General features: G+C 36.3%; 2 protein-coding genes across 2 annotated transcripts in view; one reads left to right on the top strand and one right to left on the bottom strand.

The window, feature by feature from the left end:
• Window positions 1-18,775, bottom strand: part of pigk (phosphatidylinositol glycan anchor biosynthesis, class K) — an 86,397-nt gene that overhangs the window by 3,064 nt on the left and 64,558 nt on the right. The window lies entirely within an intron of this gene.
• st6galnac5a (ST6 (alpha-N-acetyl-neuraminyl-2,3-beta-galactosyl-1,3)-N-acetylgalactosaminide alpha-2,6-sialyltransferase 5a) overlaps window positions 1-18,775 on the top strand; it is a 79,644-nt gene that overhangs the window by 47,360 nt on the left and 13,509 nt on the right. Inside the window, exon 3 of the mRNA XM_032564979.1 lies at window positions 7,949-8,361. Within this exon, the coding sequence (XP_032420870.1) occupies window positions 7,949-8,361 (413 nt within the window). The remainder of the gene's footprint in view (window positions 1-7,948; window positions 8,362-18,775) is intronic.

The raw sequence follows: 18,775 nt of genomic DNA, 5'->3' as shown, positions 1-18,775 counted from the left end.
TCACTCTGCACTTTCACAGGAAATGCAGGTTTTTTTCTCGTATTTTACTTGTCATGATAACTGATGTGCCTCCTCTGTCACTTCTCTTCCTATATGTATATATTTTTACTTATGTGTAAATGCCTGATTATGCAAATCACACACACATCTAACAACTAGATTCTTTCCTGAAGCAGAGAAATGTCTGTATTGTTTCAAATTTATGTTGCTAATTGTTTGAATACACTATAATCTGGTGAAAACCATTATTATCAAGATAAAAATCAACTATGAATGGACAGGACCCTCTAAAAAGTGCTACTTTTAATGTACTTTTGTGAAAGTATAGATCATTGTAACTAATCTATGTTTTAAGGACAGGCTGGGTGTTTTTATAATAAAGTGCAGATCAGTTAATTGAATCAGTTTATCATCATGGTTCTGATTGGTTTGTAGGAATATTAAGAAAAATAACTATATTTCAAACCAAATTATGTATATAGCATCTCCATCAGCAGAAGCAGCTTCATTTAAAATCCCTATTAAGTAGAAAATGTCCAATATGGACTTTCTGTAAGTTAGCTGAATAGAAGGACATTCGGATAAAAGTTAGACTCAAAACTTTCCCGGAAAGATTAATGAGGTTCGAAAGGAGATTAAAAAAAAAGAGTTCTGCCTTATAAATGTTGAATAAAAGAAAGAATGTGTATTTATTCTAGCTTGAAAAAGTTCTTGAACTAAAATCCTGTCAGATGTTCAAACAGGGAAACTGTTTACGCCGATAAACATCTAACAAGAGGCACAGGCTGAGAGATGCAGATGGAATCTGTTAAAATGCTTTTCATGCTTTTTATCATACAGTTTAATGTTGGATACCGATCTTAAAGTCAGAATATTGCTCAGATAAATGCAGGGTTGTTAAAATCTAAAATATATCTGTGAATAGCAGAGAGCGGATGGAGCGTGATAAGAATTAAACTAATGTGTGAGTGGATATCAGATGGATGTTTCAGACTTTAGATTATTCTTTCCTGCAGAGGTTTAAAGTAGAGCAGCTCCACTACTTTTCGTTTTCCTGGATTTCTTCTCTCCCGTGTGGATTTTAACCTCCAGTAAGACAAAAGAAGCCAGCCGTAATCAGAATCCATTATTTAGGCCGGGGTTGCATTGATAATCACGGCTTTGATCAGGGAACAACCAGACACGGTTCATGGGGGGGAGAAAACTTTAAATGCAGCAGATCTTTTAATTATGAGCAAAGGTATTTTGCTCAGTAAGGAGGAACAAAGCCGGTGATATTGAATACATAAATGATAAATGTGTCTTGAATTATAAACCATTTATTGTATGAATTATTAAACAGAGCTCTGTTTTCATCAGGGGATTTTGAGAATAAATTCGATTTGAGTCGTACGTTCGGTTAAAAAGAGTGAGAGGGAATCTGGTTCTGGTTCTGATTAACCCGACTCGAAGGAGTTCTGTATCGACTTGCAGTGCTTTGCAGAAGTTTTAACACTCCCACTGTCTCCAAACAACGTGTAAAAGTGTTTTTGCTTGGATTTGATCAATTAAGTTAGTCATAAAAACACAGAAATACAAAGTCACTGGATACACCACACAGCCAACACGGCGATAAACTGAGGAAAAGTTCAGCATTTGTTTAAAAAAAAAGTTTGTTGTAACAAATAACGTTTGTTTTTAACAATGAAAATCAGAGAAATGTGACTTTAGTTTGGATTTCCACTGAGACGTTGGTTGTTGAACCAACTTTCACTGCAGTTACAGCTGCAAGATATTTGACTTATATCTGGACAAAACTGAAAACATTTTACATTTTCTTCAAACTGAACTGTTGGCTCTACTTAGGACTTTGATTAGGCCATTATTACACATCCTTTATGCTTTGAGTTTGGTTGTCCTGCTGGATTTTTATTTATCATCTTTTTTAGGATTAAGACGATGATTCCTTGTGCTTTAGTATTTAATATGCAAATAGTAAATGTTCTTCACAGACTTGACCAAGTCTGAGGACTCCAAAGCATTTTACATTACAGCCATTCATCCACTCATGTGGTAAACTATATTTTGGCCAAATAACAGCCTAAGTGAAAGTAGAACTAGCACCTTTTAATTAATATTAGGGAATTATTTACTTTAAACAAGTTTTTGTATCTTGCTGAAAAGTTACTTGTAAGTTGTCTTATTTCAATACAATAACTTGTAATAAGATATTTGCATTAGAAACTAGACCAAAAATACTTGGTAAGGTTTTGAGTTTTTGCAGTGAATGCAAACCAGGGTTATAGTAGTTTATCATTATAGTTTTATTTCATTGTGACTTTGTTGGGCTAATTCAGTTAGTTTTAGTTTTTAGAACGAGTTACTTTTATTAGGTATTAGTAGTTAGATTATTTTAGTTTTAGATTTTATTAGTTATATTAGTAACTAATAACTTTATTTCATTTTTGTGTACAGAATTCAAAAACGTCAACATTTGTTATTGTGTCTACTTTATTTTCAACAGAAAATAATGATTTTTTAAAAATGGATTAAATTATTGTTGAACAACTAACAGTCTGGATTAAACTTTGCGCTGCCAAGAGGAATGTGGAGTGAAGACGTGCTCTGGTTGTGTTTGGGAAATAAAATCAATTTCACATCAGTTCAAAAGGGTAATAAATAGATTCAGAAACACGAAAACGAGTATTTAATTTATAATTTCAGCATGTTTTAGTTAGTTTTATACAAACACAATATAGTTCCAGTTAGTTGTAGTTTTTCCCATTAATTACTGTTTTTATTTATTTCATTTAGCAAAAAGATTTTCCCTGTTTCAGTTTGCGCTACTTTGTTTGTTTTGTGATGCACGCCACAGTTTTTCGCCCAATCTTTTGACTACATCAAATCCTGTGGAGTTTGTAACCAAATGTAGACGTAGAGGTTTGAAAACGTTCGTACGGCTCTTTCCTTGCGGCTGAAATTCCTCCTCCACTCTCAGGCCGATCAAACCTCTCTGAAGAGACTGGAGCTGGACGAGGCAGTGATGCGGCTTTAATTCTCCCTGAAACAAAGGAGCCAGGAATGAGGTGTGCAGAGCCACTTAAAGGCTCTGGGGTAAAAATGGGATTTCTGACCTGCTGCAGTGATGTCACGGCGCGGCGCCCTGATTGACTGTCAAGAAGCCGGGAGGCGAGGGAGGGAAGGGCGCGAGGGAGGCGGCACGTCTGCTGCTGCCGGTGATGATGGAGACCACCAGGACCTCATTAGCTCCACGTTTCATCAAACATCACAGCAGCAGGGTCGCTCTCACTTCCTCCCCATGCCTCTTTCTCCTCTGCCCTTCTTTTCATTTCCTTTCTTTCATCACTTCTTTCTTACCTCTGCCTTCCTCTCAGGTTTCATTAACAACACGGGTCTGCTAATCTTCCCCCACGTCAAAGTCGGGGCATGAAAACGATAATGGCACATCCCCCGCATCGTACATCTGCTGCCGCCATAATCATTTGTTTTTGTTAATGCCAAGGAAATGGAAATTGGTGGAGGTGTAGGAATGTAAATAGCTGCAGAGTTTCTGGTGGGGTGATATTTCAGGGCACATTAAAAGGCTCCGGCTTGCATATCATTGCTTTTCAGGGTGGAGGTCTGAGCAGAAGCAGGAGGTGGAAGAAAACCACCCCCAGACATGTGCACTCATGCTAAGCAGAACCTGTGGTAGCCTGAAACATACCAACACAATGTAGAGCAGCTTGACATACATAAATAGGGCCGGCATAATGATTTATGTGCATGCAGAGGAGAGAAACAGGCCACACACTTTATGAAAATTTCATGTAAAAACATGCAAGACGGAATTGGAGGGAAAAAGTGGGTGTAAAAAGAGCAAATGTCAAATTAGATCACATTCAAAATAAAAAACAAACTGTAAAACTACTGATAATAAAACTATTCTTAAACAATGACGTGTTGCTTATAATAAAACGCTAATAGCTAAAGTAGCAACAGCTTTATATGACGGAGGATTAGGGACAAACTAAAAATAAATAAATAAAATATAGGAGAAAAATTGTCATAATATAAATTTTTTTTGTAAATATTATGACTATCATATTTATACTTTGTTCTCATGCGACTTTATTGTTGTAATATTAAAATTTTTCTCTCATAACATTAAGACTTTATTCTGGTATAATTAGGACTTTATTCTCATATTATGATTGCATTCTCTTAGTATTTTATTCTCAAAATATTATGACTTTACTCTCATATAATTCTTTACAACTTTATTCTGGCAATATTTACACTTTATTCTAATAATATAATGACTTAATTCTCATAATATTATGTCTTTATCCTCAGGCTAACTTTGTTTTTGAAATATTATGAATTTACTATCATATTACAATTTTATTCTTGCAATATTTCGACTTCATTCTCCTAATATCACGACTCAGTTCTCATAATATTTTGGCTTAATTTGCGTAATATTATCTTTGTTCTCTTTGTGAAACATTTTGACTTCATTCTCATATTATTTAAATTTTATTCTTGCAATAGTTCAACTTTATTCTCCTAAAATCATGATTTAATTCTAATATTATGTCTTTATTCTCATACTAACTTAAAAAAATATATATTATCACTTTGTTCTCGTTATTTTGTTGATTAATTTTTTATATTTTCCTTAGTGTGGCCCAATGTGCCATTATAGCTTTAACACGTGTATAAACCAGAAATTCAAAGGTCATTCCAGGTAAAGGTTAATTTCCTTTTTGATTAGGTCAGAGTCCAAATGTTCAAATGCAAACAGGAAGATTACAGACCAACTAAAAAGCAGCAGCTGCATCAGTAATCGGGCCGTGCAGACAGAACCACAGGTCCATTAATCAGGTAACTCAACCGGCAGCGAGCGGCTTTCACAATCTGAGGAACAGAGCGGCAATCAGCGGAAACTTTCTGCGACGCATCAGAGGGTGTGAAGGACATTTAGTTCTCTGAAACATAAAAGAATAAAACTCACTCTGCAGCCGAGACTCTATGAAAGACAATACACACAAAAAATAATAATATTTGGTCTTAAAAACCAAATATTTCGTTTTTAAAATGACAATAACGACTTAAACACAGGAGTCTGTTTACGTGTGGTCATCTAATGTAACTTAGGATTAGCATGTTACAGGTTTAAAGAAAAAAACAGGAAATTTACAAGCTGAACGAGACGTGACCTAGTGAAACAGAATCCAGCAAAGAAATATGGAAAACTGGAGCTTAAATACTGAAGCAAATGAGAAAGGAACCAAATCAGAGGAGATGTGGAACAGCTGTGGCAGAATAAAGGGAGGTAAACTGAGGGAGAAAAACTAAACAACTCAAAACTAATTATTAAAATTATCTACAAACACAGAGGAAAAGGCTAAAATGGATCTAAAAGAAATAAATGTGCAAAGAACAGAACACAAAAATAAACTAAGAAACTAAACACAAAGAAATGAACTTATATGGCAACACATTACGAGCAATAATAAACACAGAAAAATCATCTGAATGTGGCACAACGGAGTACTAGAGCTGTACTATAAAAAAAATTGAATTACAAGAATAAAATCATAATACTACTAGAATAAAATTTAAATAATATAGGAATAAAGTCATGGTATTACCAAAATAAAGTCGTAATATTAATTGTAAATTCATGTTTTTTATCTTTAAAGTGTGGCCCTAATACGCTGTTGTACAATTGAACATAAAAGAACAACAACCAAATTATCCAAACACAAACAGTTACACTTAATATTCTCAGATTCGCTAACCATCCGTCAGTGGTATCATCGTTTTGTTGATCATGATGCAAAAAATAGTATTTTGCAAAATACATTAATTTTAATCACGCTGAAAAACCTCCTCATCCTACTGCAAAAACATTTTAATATAATAATTATGGTGCGATATCAATTTCACAGCAGGACTTCTTGGGTACAGAATGTTGTAGATTATGATGTTTTAAATGCCAGGTACTCGCACACCGTTGGTAAAATACAACTTTAGCCAGTTGAAACGACTTTCACCTCCCTTATGTTCCATAAACTTTACAGATTTAGTGATAAAAAAGCCAAAGTCAACATGGAAAAATGTTTGTTCTGTCAACTATCATCACCGAAGGATTCAACAATAACGTCATGAATCCATGCTTTGTTATTGTTCAGCTGTAATTTATTAAAGCTTTGGAAAATGTTGACATTAATATAATACAGGCTTAATGATCATTATAATGTGTGAACATTTAAAAATAAATTGCAGCTGAATCTGGTACACAAAATATGCTAAATGTATTTTTATTTGTGCTTTTCACTAAATAAATGTTTGTTCCAGTGTTTTTTCTTTATTCAAACTGTGCCGTCAAACATGTAATAATTTAAATTCAGCAGCGTGACTTTCCTGCGCTGGATGTTTTCTGTGTTGAAAACTGTTCTCTTCATATTTAAATCAGCACCAGGATGAGAAGGTTTTGGGGTAAACACACACATTCCTCCTCTGTGTGTGAAAGGCAGCGCGATTTAAGGTGAATCCTCTGTAAGACCCCGGGGCCTCCACCACTCGCAAAGCAATATGACAAGCTACATATGCCCTGGAGGCTGTGTCGCTATCTGTTTGTCAGCAAAGCATTTCTGCTTCAAACCGCAGCGAGGCAATTCGCCAAAGTTCTCCAAAGTGTTGTTTTTTTTTAATCTGCGTTCCTCACAAACTCACAACATGTTTAACTTACACAAAAACCAGTAAAAAGGGTGGATTTTTATTTGAACGTAGAGAAAAAAACTAAATAAAAACCCCATTTCTTTGATTTATTGTTTGAATATCATATGGAAGTTTGTTTATTGTTCTGAAGTTAAATAGAAATTTTTTGGATCATGTTGTACCTCACCACATACGGAAAATTTACGGTACGATTTTAAAAAAAGCTAAACTTTAGAGATTGAAAGTGGCTTATACGCCAAGACTTTTGTTATTAAAAAACCTCCAAATGAACCAGAACCAGAGAACTGTTTGTCTGCTGGTCTCAGTTCTATGATGACCGTTTTAAGAAATCTTGTCTATAAATTTATTTGCAGAGTAAACAAGTCCGATAATGGAATCATTATAGAGGACGTATTATGCAAAACTTACATTTCGGATGTTTTTGTACTTTTATTTGGGTCTCAACTGCTTCTAAAAACAGTCGAAGCGCTTTAAAAAAACACTAACCATCTTGTTTTTAGCAGTAACTTAATGTTTTTTGGAAAATGAACCGTTTCAATAACCTTCCAAAGGTAACGTCACAAATCAGAAGGCACTGCACCGTTACCTAGCAACCCCAGCAAAGCCCAGCCCATTACCTAGCAACCCCAGCAAAGCCCAGTCCGTTTCCTAGCAGCCCAAGCTCCAGCTCCTTTGGTCAACTGGTTTAATCGCTGTGTTTTGTTGTTGACTTACCATCCAGAAACCACTTGCTGTATTCTTGTTGGTTGTGCAGGAAGCTCTACTTCTGCTTTTCACAGATGTATGGTTATAGAATTGCACATCTGTTTGCAGCTATTTTTATGTGAAAGTGTAAACGTTGAGTTGGAGTGGGTTTGGCCAGCAGCACCTTATTTGGATTTAAAGTGACAGAGGCCCAAAAACAGCTTAAAAAAGGCAGAACTGAAATCTGATTAAGAATGATTTTACGTAAAACAAAATGTAACAAACATGTTTCATATAGCCCATAAACTCATCCTAAACTGTTGAAAGATTCATAATATGTCACTTCTGACCATATTCTTGTAAGATATGTACTTTGGAAACATTGGTATGACTGCCTCCTAAACGGTTAGGTGTTCTTGTTTTTTTTTATGTATTGTTATCTTTCTTTTATTACTGATTGTCCTTTTATGTGATTTTATGAGTCTGTGATAAAACCTGCCTTTATATTTAAGGGAATTTCTCTTCTTTCCTGCAGCCTCTGAGGATGCACTGCCACACCTGCTCTCTGATCACCAGCTCCGGCCATCTCATCGGCGGACGCCGGGGAAAGGAGATCGACCGGGCCGAGTGCGTCATCCGCATGAACGACGCCCCCACCGCCGGCGCGTACGGCCAGGACGTCGGCCGCCGCACCTCCCTGCGAGTCATCGCCCACTCCAGCATGCAGCGGGTGCTGCGCAGCCGCCACGAGCTGCTCAACGCCAGCCAGGACACGGTGTTCATCTTCTGGGGCCCCAGCAACTACATGAGGCGGGACGGGAAGGGCCTGGTGTACAACAACCTGCGGCTGATGAACCAGGTGCTGCCCAAGCTCAAGGTCTACATCATCTCCTGGCAGAAGATGCTGCAGTTTGACGAGTTGTTCAAGAAGGAGACGGGCAAGGACAGGTGAGTCTTTCACCGCAGTCAGTACATAGTTCTGGTGTGACGTCACGCTTCTGTGAACTTTGTATGTGACAGCCATCTTGGCAGGCAGTTGCTATGGAGTTGCTATGACAACAATGAACAAACCACAAGCTTAGAACTAGCTCCCACCTCGTTCCTGTCTAACTTATAAATAATAAATAACTTATCTACTATAAATAATAAAAATGTCTAAAACCGTCGACATTTTCTGGAAAAAACTTCAAAATGTTTTGACTTTCAAAAGTAAAAAATTTTCAATTTTTGAAAACAGTAAGAATAACAAAACTGCAGAAAACTACATGTACATACATTCTGCATTTATTTTTCTGATGGAAAAACCTACTCAGTTTGTAAATGTTTCGCCCAAAACTCCTCAAGTGGCAGTTTTAGCTTCACCTGGTTCAAAGTCTGAAAATTAAGAACCTTTAAGAACCTTTTGCTGTGAAATTGTTCATCAGTTTGTAGAAAAAAATAACAGCAGATCTGCACTGATGTTACATAAAATAGGATGGCCTTTGCTTTTCACATGCAGTTGTTAGAAATATCTCTAGCTGCAGATGATCAAGCATCAAGCAAAGAAATGCTGTTATTTCATTATAGGTGAATTTATTTTTAAATAACCTATTGAATTATTTGTTTGTATTTCGTAAAGTATTTATAATATTTCATAAATAAGCTTAAATGTGTAAATGAAATATCTGCAGAATGTGACGTTTTTTTTATCCAATTAATCTTCAGAATAATCGAATACTAAAATAATTGTTAGCAGCAGCACTAACGGAAATACTTATCTTCATTCAGCCAGCTGACTGGCAGTGCACAGAAGCAGTTTAGCAGCAGATAAAACCAGACAAATGTCCGTTCACTCCGTAGTTTCTGTAGAATCCCAACTAAAAGATTTTAAATCTGCTTGTTTGTTGTCTAAACCAAAAATGGATCCATCTACAGTTCATATAAAGTTGTAATAAATGAATATATTACTTTTGTTTTTCTCCTAATAAGTTAATTTCACTTGTGAAAGTAGATGGAGCAGCTTCGTTGGGTGTAATTAAGCCTTGTCCAGATGGCACTTAATTAATAGCAATTAAAGCGCTGGATGGGAGGAGCGATCGCCTTTAGCGAATGATTCGTTTTTTTATATGGTTGAATGCAAAGTGATGAAGTTCTTTCCTTGCAGCCAGAAGCTCCTCAGTTTTAATTTACATTTCCTTTAGGAGTGAGTGTGTGTGCTTTGTTGTTTAAAGGACCTTCATGTAAACAACGGTCCAATTTAAAAACGACAGTCTAAAGCTTTACAAAACAGCTTTTGTATTCCTGAAACTAAAATCTTAATTATTTTCAGATTTTTTTGTTAATACAGGGTGGGCCATAAGTTTCCATACATAGTAGAATGTAAAATGTATATTTCTTTTATATTTCAGATACTCAAGAAGATGAATTTGACAAAAGAATTGAAATTATTATAGAATTGAAATTGATGGCTGGATCGGGAAGCACAAAACTTTAACAGAAAACGTGGAACCAGCATCACACACGACACTGTGGCAAAACCTATTTGCAAGTTTCAGAAAACTGGAAATGTTGCAGATCAACCACGAAGTGGTGCAAGACGTGCAGTGATTACACACAAAAAACACGGTTGTCCAATATAAAATGTTTATTTTTTCTATGTATGGAAACTTATGGCCAACCCCGTATAACTTTAGTCAGCATCACATACATTAGTGCACCTATTGCGAAAAAAATCACCTGGATGTTCAATATCTGGACGAGATTTCAAAGAATTAAATTCACAAAACACTTCTGTTTTAATTTGGGTTTTTACAGGGAGATAACTGCAAACAGGGCTGGGCATGTCTTGAGAAAATGTTGATTTTTATCCTGTTAATGACGTTTAAAAAATTTAACTGACATACTAAATATTATTTGTACTATTTTCTCCACTGTTTCTTCCACAAAACCATCAGTTAATATCAGTAAATTTGAAAAAAACAAAACAAAACTGGATTTCAAATGGGAATGTTTTTAAAAGCAGTATTTGTTTGCTGTACCATTCATTAACAGTTACCCAAAAAATAAACAATAAATAGATTTTTGTCATTATTTCCATCATTATCATAAAAGTGCCACCAAATATTGTGATAGTTATAAGTCCATATCGCTCACCCTTGCGTTTTCGCTGGGTTTTAATCGCTCAGTTTGTCCCATGATTCCACATTAATGAAATCTCTGCTGAAAATATCAATGTGCTTCTCTGATCATCATAGATCATCCTAAATGTTACACACTGGAACTTTTATAACTCTAATGCCATCATTTACGCCAGCTCATCTGCGCCCGCTGTGCAAGCTGCTGGTGTGCTGTGACCTGACTTATTCCTTCTCCAAACACATATTTATCTAACTATGAGCTTCAGGGATTACACAGTTGAATATGATCCAAATAGTCTCTTTTTTTTTCTCCCTCTGGACCTCAAGCTGGAGACCCAGAGAGTTTCAGTGACAGTTCATTTTTCTGCAACACATTTAGATGCAAACTGGAAAGAGAAGTTAACAGTTAAAGTATTAATTTATTATGCTAATTAACAAGTTGGAGGATAGTCATTGACATAAATCATTTTGTCACGTGTCGAGTCCTTTTGACTCTTTTGTCTTTTTTCAAGAAGAAAAAAGACAAAAGCAAATAATTTTTTTTTCAACATATTTTTTTTTTGCTATGGAAAACGTTAAGTATTCATGTTTTTACAACTAAACTTTTATAATAAGCAGAAACACGTCTGTCCAAATATTTTTTACTCCAGTAGTGAATTTGAGTCCTAAGTCTGATGGAAAATCACTGAGATAAGCTACAGATTAGGGTGATGGCCAGAAGGCCTTCCAACCTAAAAACACTCTTCTCAAAACACGTTAAAAAATATAGAAAACTAAATATTTTTTCCATTTTATGAGTAGAAAAAATCTGCCAATATTCAAATTTACAAGTTCATTTACTTGAGTAACTTTTTTGAAAGAATTTACTTTTAGGAGTATTTTTATTATACTGTACTTTTATTATGAATTATTTCTACTCTTAGTTTAGTAAAATGTCTGGATTTTCTCCCCACTGAATGAAAAACAAACGTTTTTCACCAGACACAGACACACACCTGCAGTTTCCTGAATCTGAACAAATTTCTGCCTTAAGACAAACTCTGATTTCTTGCTGAAAAGTTACTTGCAAGTTAGTTTTGTCTTCGTTCCAGATTTATGCTGCATAGAAGCTGAATGCTGCTTCCCCATGTTTGGTTCTGGTTCTGTGGATGCCGAGCAGAACCAGACAGACCTGTGAAGACACTGTTGCTGTAATCAATGCGACTGTAGATAAACACATGGATGAGTTTCTCTAGATCTTGCTAGGATATTAGTCCTCTATTCCAGGAAATGTTCTTCAGGTCAACTTTGTTTCTCTTTAGAAATCTGGAAATAATGTCACAACAACTTATTGGATTTTCTAGTCAAGGTTGGCGAGAAAAATTTTATTTCAGGTAGGGGTGCCCTGATTGCAGTTACTGTTTTTTAAAAAGCCTGACCTGCCGATTCCCATTTTGGTCAATACCAATTTATTTTGGTCTGAAACTGCAAACGTTCAAACGCGACCCGGTGATCCGGTCCGTCAGTCAGACCTACAGAAGAGGACAGTGTTTGATTATCTTTGCTGAGGTAGATAAGATCGGCTTCACATGTAAGTATCGATCAATCACCTCTAATTTCTTGTGATGTAAGCTCGTCTTCACTGGGTGATTTATTCATTTTATTTTATTTTATTTTATTTTTTTTGCCCTTTTGTTGAGAGTTGCGGTTGAATGGTAAAAAATTAATGCAAGTCACACAAAAGAAACGGTGTGATGTCTGCCCGGTTCTGCATTTCAGTATCTGCAACGCTTTATTTAAAGCTGAAAAGGCATTAAAGGTCTCCGATTTAATGAGTCCAAGCTGAGTTCTTTGTCTGGTGGCCATTAATGCTTAATGAATCCCCAACCGAACACAGGCTGTGTTAGTCTCTTCCTGTCTTTATCCCAGCTTTTGTCTGGAGTATCATTGGAGATTGGATCTGAATTGGGCTTAAGACAGATGCCAGGGGAGGAACATGCCAAGCGGAGGATTTAGAGACTGATTCAGACATCCATCCCTTAGAATCTGTGCCTGCAATTATAGGAGCAGCTTACAGTGAGAAGGCAGCTTGTGTTACTGTTATTTACTGCTTTTACTCTTCGTATTTTTAGACTTTAACATCTGTGAGGCTTAGCATTGGTCATCTCTGCTCTGTGGCGTGTTAAATCACCTCTAATGTATGGCTACATTCAGAGGAATCAATTTGAATGCATATATATTTTTAAAAATCCACATTGTAACTTGCTTTACAAAGTGGAAAATATTCCCACTAAGGGCAGCATCGATAGCAGATTTTCTGAACAATCATCAGAGCGACCAGCAACTCTGCAAGCTTGTAATTGTAATTATTGGTTATGCCTTTTGAGTAAGGGTAATTATAATAATGTGGGACGATGCCACATTCCCCCGGTTCTTATAACAAAGCCAGAGTGGCGCTGAAAAGCAGGTGTCTCTCTGCTGCCTTTGTGCTAAATTGCCAAGACAGAATGAGACTCAACTGGTAATTAAAGGCAAATTAGCTTTTAAAATATGTGCTTTTTTCCTCCCTCCGCTGGTGATTTATGTGGCCATAATGGTTCATAACGAACAGCATTGATGTGACGCGGTCCACTGGAGGATCTCAGGAGTGTTCAGTCACTCCAAACACGTTGGGTCTGGATGATTTTGAAGCAAAACTGAATCCATAAAAATAAAGATGTTGTGGTTTATGAGTAAAGGTTGGAAAGAAGGAAGACAGCCGGCCACAGCAGACAGAAATGGATGTGTTTAGTATCCAAAGTAAAGTTTTTATAGCCATACACTTAAATGTGACCTGTTATTCTTCCTTGAACAGGTTAGGATAAGAAACAAAACGTGTTCATTAAAGTTTTTGCATAAAATCATTCTTAGAAAATCAGATTTTATTCTGCTCAGTTCTGCCTATTTTGAGCTGTTTTTGGGCAACTTGTCTCTTTAAATCCAAATAAGCTGCTGCTGGCCACGCCCCCCCAACTCAACGTTTACACTTGCATGTGAAAATAGCTGCAGACAGGTACACATTTATACATCCATACACCTTTGAAAAGCAGAAGTGGAGCTTTCTGCACAACCTACAAGAATGCAGGAAGTGGTTTCTGGATGGCACGTCAACAACAAAACACTTGTCTGAGCTTGAGCTCAGCCTGGGTTGCTAGGTAACGGGCTGGGCTTTGCTGTGGTTGATAGGTAACGATGCAATGTAATATTACATTTGGAAGGTTTTTGTAACGTTTCATTTACCAGGCACCAAAAGACCTAAATTTATTGACAAAACCCGACTTTTGTTTTTTGTTGTAACCCAAATAGAAAAACAAAAATGTGCAAAATGTGAATTTAGCGAAATGGATCCTGTTTAAAACACACCTGAAACAGTCCACAGGTTTAAAAACAGCTCTGAATTAAATGTAAATAATTAGACTCTTTCTAAAGGAAACTCACTCTGACTTCAATCAAATGGAAGGTGACCTTTAAATGGCCACACACACACACACACACCCACACACGTTTTAAGCATTTTTGACTGATAAGTCTCCTTCTCAGTTTGATGCCGGGCAAACTGAGAGACAGGAAATGTACATGTAATAGAAATGATGAGAGTTTACTAACCAAAGACGTGTTTTCATTAAAGGAGCGATGCAACACGAGTTATTCATGATTACATCTAGAGAAAAATCAGGGTGAATAGTAGGGGTGGGAATCTTTTACCATCTCATGATTTGATTGAATTTGAAAATTCATAATGATTTTACTACAGAAAAAGCAGAAATCCTGTAATCACTCAAATCTGATGCTACTCCATTTTTGTTTACGTTTTGTGAAAAAGGAAGTTGCGTCCATGTCTTCTCTGGTCCGCCTACAAACCTTGGTTTTGGTTTGGTTGAAGTGAACTCTGTGGCGGTTTGAATGCCAAGCGGACTGTAGACCGCTCCAAGAGCAGGAAGTGGATTACAGCGCAAAGCATTCTGGGTAAATGCATCCAAAACCAACGCTGGGGACAGAAATGGTTCATCGTCTTTTACCAAAGACAAAACTGCTCAAATTTGACGCAACTCCACTTTTGTTTACATTGTGTGAAGAAGGAAGTTGTGCTTATGTCTTCTTTAAAGGTTTTCATGTTGTTTCTTTCAGTGATTCTTGCTACAGTGCCCCCACAGGTGAGGAGGGGAACAGGCTTTTAAACAAGTTTAGTTTTTTCTACTATTCACTAATTAGTGTGTATAGAACAAACATTAAAGACTGACAAAAAGCAAGAAGGGGTATTGACCTACAAAATAATTAACCACATAATAGAATGAGTAACAGCAATAAAAATAAAATAACCAACCAAACAGAAAAAAACAAGCAAACAAACAAGGAGGTATACATTAAAATGAATACATTCAAAACAAAAACGAAACACAGATTCCTACATTATTTTTCTGCTCTCTAATTGATTAACTTAGCATCAAAGATATTTTGGGGAAAAAGTGGAAAACAAAGGAAGGTAAAGAAAGCAAACAAGTAGAAAAATAAGTAAATAAAAGTGCGTGTCTGAACAAAGAATAAATAGAGGATAACTTAAAAAAAAACACTATGTGACCTTATTATTGGGCTCTCCCATCTCCTTTGCTTCCACAGTGGCTTTAACTCATCAGCAATTAAATGGCACCTAGAAATATGGAGTATACTTTACTGAAATATTTAAACTAATTCTTGTCTGTTGTTGATTGTTGTTCCATAAGTTTGTTTTTAGGACTCAATACAGTGTGAAAGCGAGCCATAGCAGCTGAAAATGTAACAAATGTTGCATCTTTGGTCCCAAATTGAACCAAATCTACTGGATTATCAGGTGTCAAAACATCCTTAGAAGCTAAACAGAATACATGTGGGTGAATGAGCTTGAGTCAGGTGCAAAGGTGAAGCTGGAAGGAGCAGAAATAGTGAAACTGGCTGGTTTTAATCACCAGGGTCAACCATTAAAAACAGCAGAGTGTGTTGGACAGAAGGAAATATCCAAACTGAAGGAGAAAGTCTTTAGGACAGTAGAGATTCGTGCTATGATGTATGAGGTGGAGATGAAGGCCGCTTATGCTGATGCTGAGATTTTCAGAGGGAGTAACCAGGGTTACTGGGCTGCAATCAGCATCAGTAAGGGCTTTATTTTGGATCTGCCTGTGTCTCTATGGTGAGCTCCACAGACCCTCCAGATTTAGATTTTTAATAACTCTCCTGCGACTCAGCAGAGCGAAATGAAATAAAAAGCAGGAACAAAAGAAAATTGCTGCAAATAATGAGCAGAATCAAGACGAGGGATGTTAAGAGACTGAAAAAGCTCCGCATACACAAAAAACCACTTGCTAATGGTGCTATTATTGCCCCTGTGGAGAGAAACACGCTGCAGAAACAGAAGCTGTGATCAGACGGAAAGCTCGCTGCAAGTCGAGTACAGTTTGAAAAGGGAGAGAGAAATGAAGGAGTAATCAACCCTTAACACGACCGTAATCATTTCTGACGCTCGGGTCAAACTGACTGGGCAAGAACCAGCCTTAATTTACATGCATGTAGTGGAAAATGGCCGAAACCAAAGAAAAACTTTGAGCTCACATTTATAGAGGAGATTTTTGGGTTCATATTGTTGGAGAGTAAAGGCATTTTTACAGTATTTACACCCAATCACACTTTTAAATAACCTTCGTCTGCCGCCACTCACATGGTAGGAGATTAGGATACAAATAATTAAATTACAAGAATAAAGTCACAATTTTATCAGAACTTTAAATGTTCAATATGTTGTGAAGTTATACTTTCAGTTTGGTTTTACAAATAAATAAATACATAATCTATTAACACATCAGCATCAGATTATTACCAATAATCTGATAGGTGGCTGTGTCACCTATAATGATAATCTGATGTGTTTACTACAATTTTGTTATAATATTCTGAGAAAATTCTCATGCAAATTTAATATTATGACTTTATTCTCACAATAATAAAGCTTTATTCTCATAATATTATTGTTTTATTCTCCTAAGAGTTTATTTTTGTAAAATTATGGCAATTCTCGTAATACTATGACTTTGTCCTTTTAACTTTTTTGCTTTATTCTTGTAATTTTATTTTTTTATTTTCTATTTTCTAATCTTAAACCCAACACTGTTTTGTAACTTGTTAACCATCGTAAAGAATTAAAACAAAGGTGTTAAACTCATTTTCATTTTGAGTCATATCAGAAACCTGAATGCTCTTAAAGGGCCGGTTGTGCCAGTAAATGTTGATAAAACCAATTAAAAGGTTAAAATATCACTAACTAGATGTTCCTCCAGGATTTTGTGATTGTTTTAGTGATTTTTTGCCATCAAATTTACAGATTTTGTAGTGTCGATTTAGAAATGTTTGTAAGGAATTTTTACAATACTTGCACCAATGTATGATTGATTATAACTTTTTATTATTCGCATCAATTACAGACTGTAAAATTAAGTATAGCTGAAACAGCAGGCACTTAAACTCAAATGTTTTTGACCAATTGTGCAATAAAATCAGAAAAAATTTGGAAATTTATTGATTTTTTGTGAATTTTGCAGATTTGTGAAAAACTGGAGGGACTTATTGATGTAATTTTAGTCTAAAAGGGCCACATAAAAATCTCTGGCGGACCAGATTTGGCCCCAGGGCCTTGAGTTTGACACCTGTGAGTTAAAGGAACTGTCAACGAACCTGCTATTTTTCAGTTTGCTTTCTTGATTAATTAAAAATGTAAATCTTTTGTTGTCACGTGAACCATGTTTTGATAAAAATAAGATTTTAAGTCTCAGGGATCCAGATTAAACTCCCCATTAAAAAGGTGCTTTAGCTACATTTGCAATGCCAAACTGTGCAAACATCACGTCGCTCCTTCTCAGGGATAAACGTGACATCCCACTCGCTGCCACCCTCCTGTCTCTTTAAAATATAGCCATTGAAGCCAAGAGCTTGACATTTCACACCACATTATTCACCAGCATGCTCACAAACAAGGAAATGAGGAAGACTTCTTAAGTGAGATTAGCCGCACGGCTCCTGATTAGGGCCTCCATGCATCCGTAGCAGATTGCTTTATGACAAGACGCTGCGCTTTGAAGTTTTCTAATTTGCAAAATTAGGGTGCGCACGCAGGGATGTTGTGATATTAAAGCCCAGAGGCCCTGTTTTGTTGTTTACCCACCAGAACAAATCAACATGTTCCAGACAGGACAACCTGGATCCAGTCGTAATTAAATGAAAATGAGAAGTTGGTGCTTCAGCTGCGATAGCATCGCTCTGAGTCAACCTGACTCTAATAACGACGACGGCCGGACAGAAAAAGCGCGTTGTCACCGCTCATTATGCTGTCGCTCAGGCGCTGTTCGCCGCTTGATTCAGTGGGAGTGGGTCGCTTCCCCCACACAGGTTGTGATAAATTGTTGGTGGATTTTTCCTGGGAGCACAGCGATGGAAGAACCAGGGCGAAACCAGGCAAACATGTAAAAGGATAACAGACTCTGCATGATTTATAGGAGCGGAAGTGAAGGCTTGGTATAAATCACTGTTCAGAAGTGCAAAACATGAAATGTTGCTCTAATTATCAGTATATTTCATTTTTTCAGCTTTACCCAGTTTAGTGTTTTGGCTGGAGGCTAAAAAAGCTGTTAAAGGATCTAAAATAGTCAATCACAGGACCAGCAGAGACACACAAGGAAGACAGTTCTTTCTGTGCTCTATTTATAACTCACAATAAACAGCTTTTTATCGCTGGATTATATGATTAATATTAAATAAAAGTAATTTTACTCTTGTAGCTATTTGAATTATTGGTGTAGAAATGCATCCAGTTCTCTAGACAAGGCGATGCCTCAAAAAAGGTTCACAAGAATAAAATAAGGATTTCATTAACAGAATAAAGTTCATAGATCATAAATCTGAAATCAGGGCAGAGTTTTCATGTTTTAACAGACTGCTAGTAATTTAGATGATGAGTTGGGGCACAAAGACATGTACGGATTTATGCACTGCTGTCTTAAGTGTAAACATTTACAACGGGGCCATTGTCGAAAGCAAACAACAACAAAAAAAAGAGTAAACTGCCAGTAAAAAATCTCTGAAATTTTAACATTTCCTGAAGAAAATTTCTTAGTTTGAAATGTAAAAATTGTTGACGTTTGAATCTCAGAAATTCCAAGTTTTTTTCCCTCAAATTTCTATGATTAATCAAAAAAAAAAAAACATTG

Source organism: Xiphophorus hellerii, chromosome 6 (assembly GCF_003331165.1).
Source record: "Xiphophorus hellerii strain 12219 chromosome 6, Xiphophorus_hellerii-4.1, whole genome shotgun sequence".
Classification (NCBI taxonomy): domain Eukaryota; kingdom Metazoa; phylum Chordata; class Actinopteri; order Cyprinodontiformes; family Poeciliidae; genus Xiphophorus; species Xiphophorus hellerii.
This window is presented reverse-complemented; position numbering and strand designations above follow the sequence as displayed.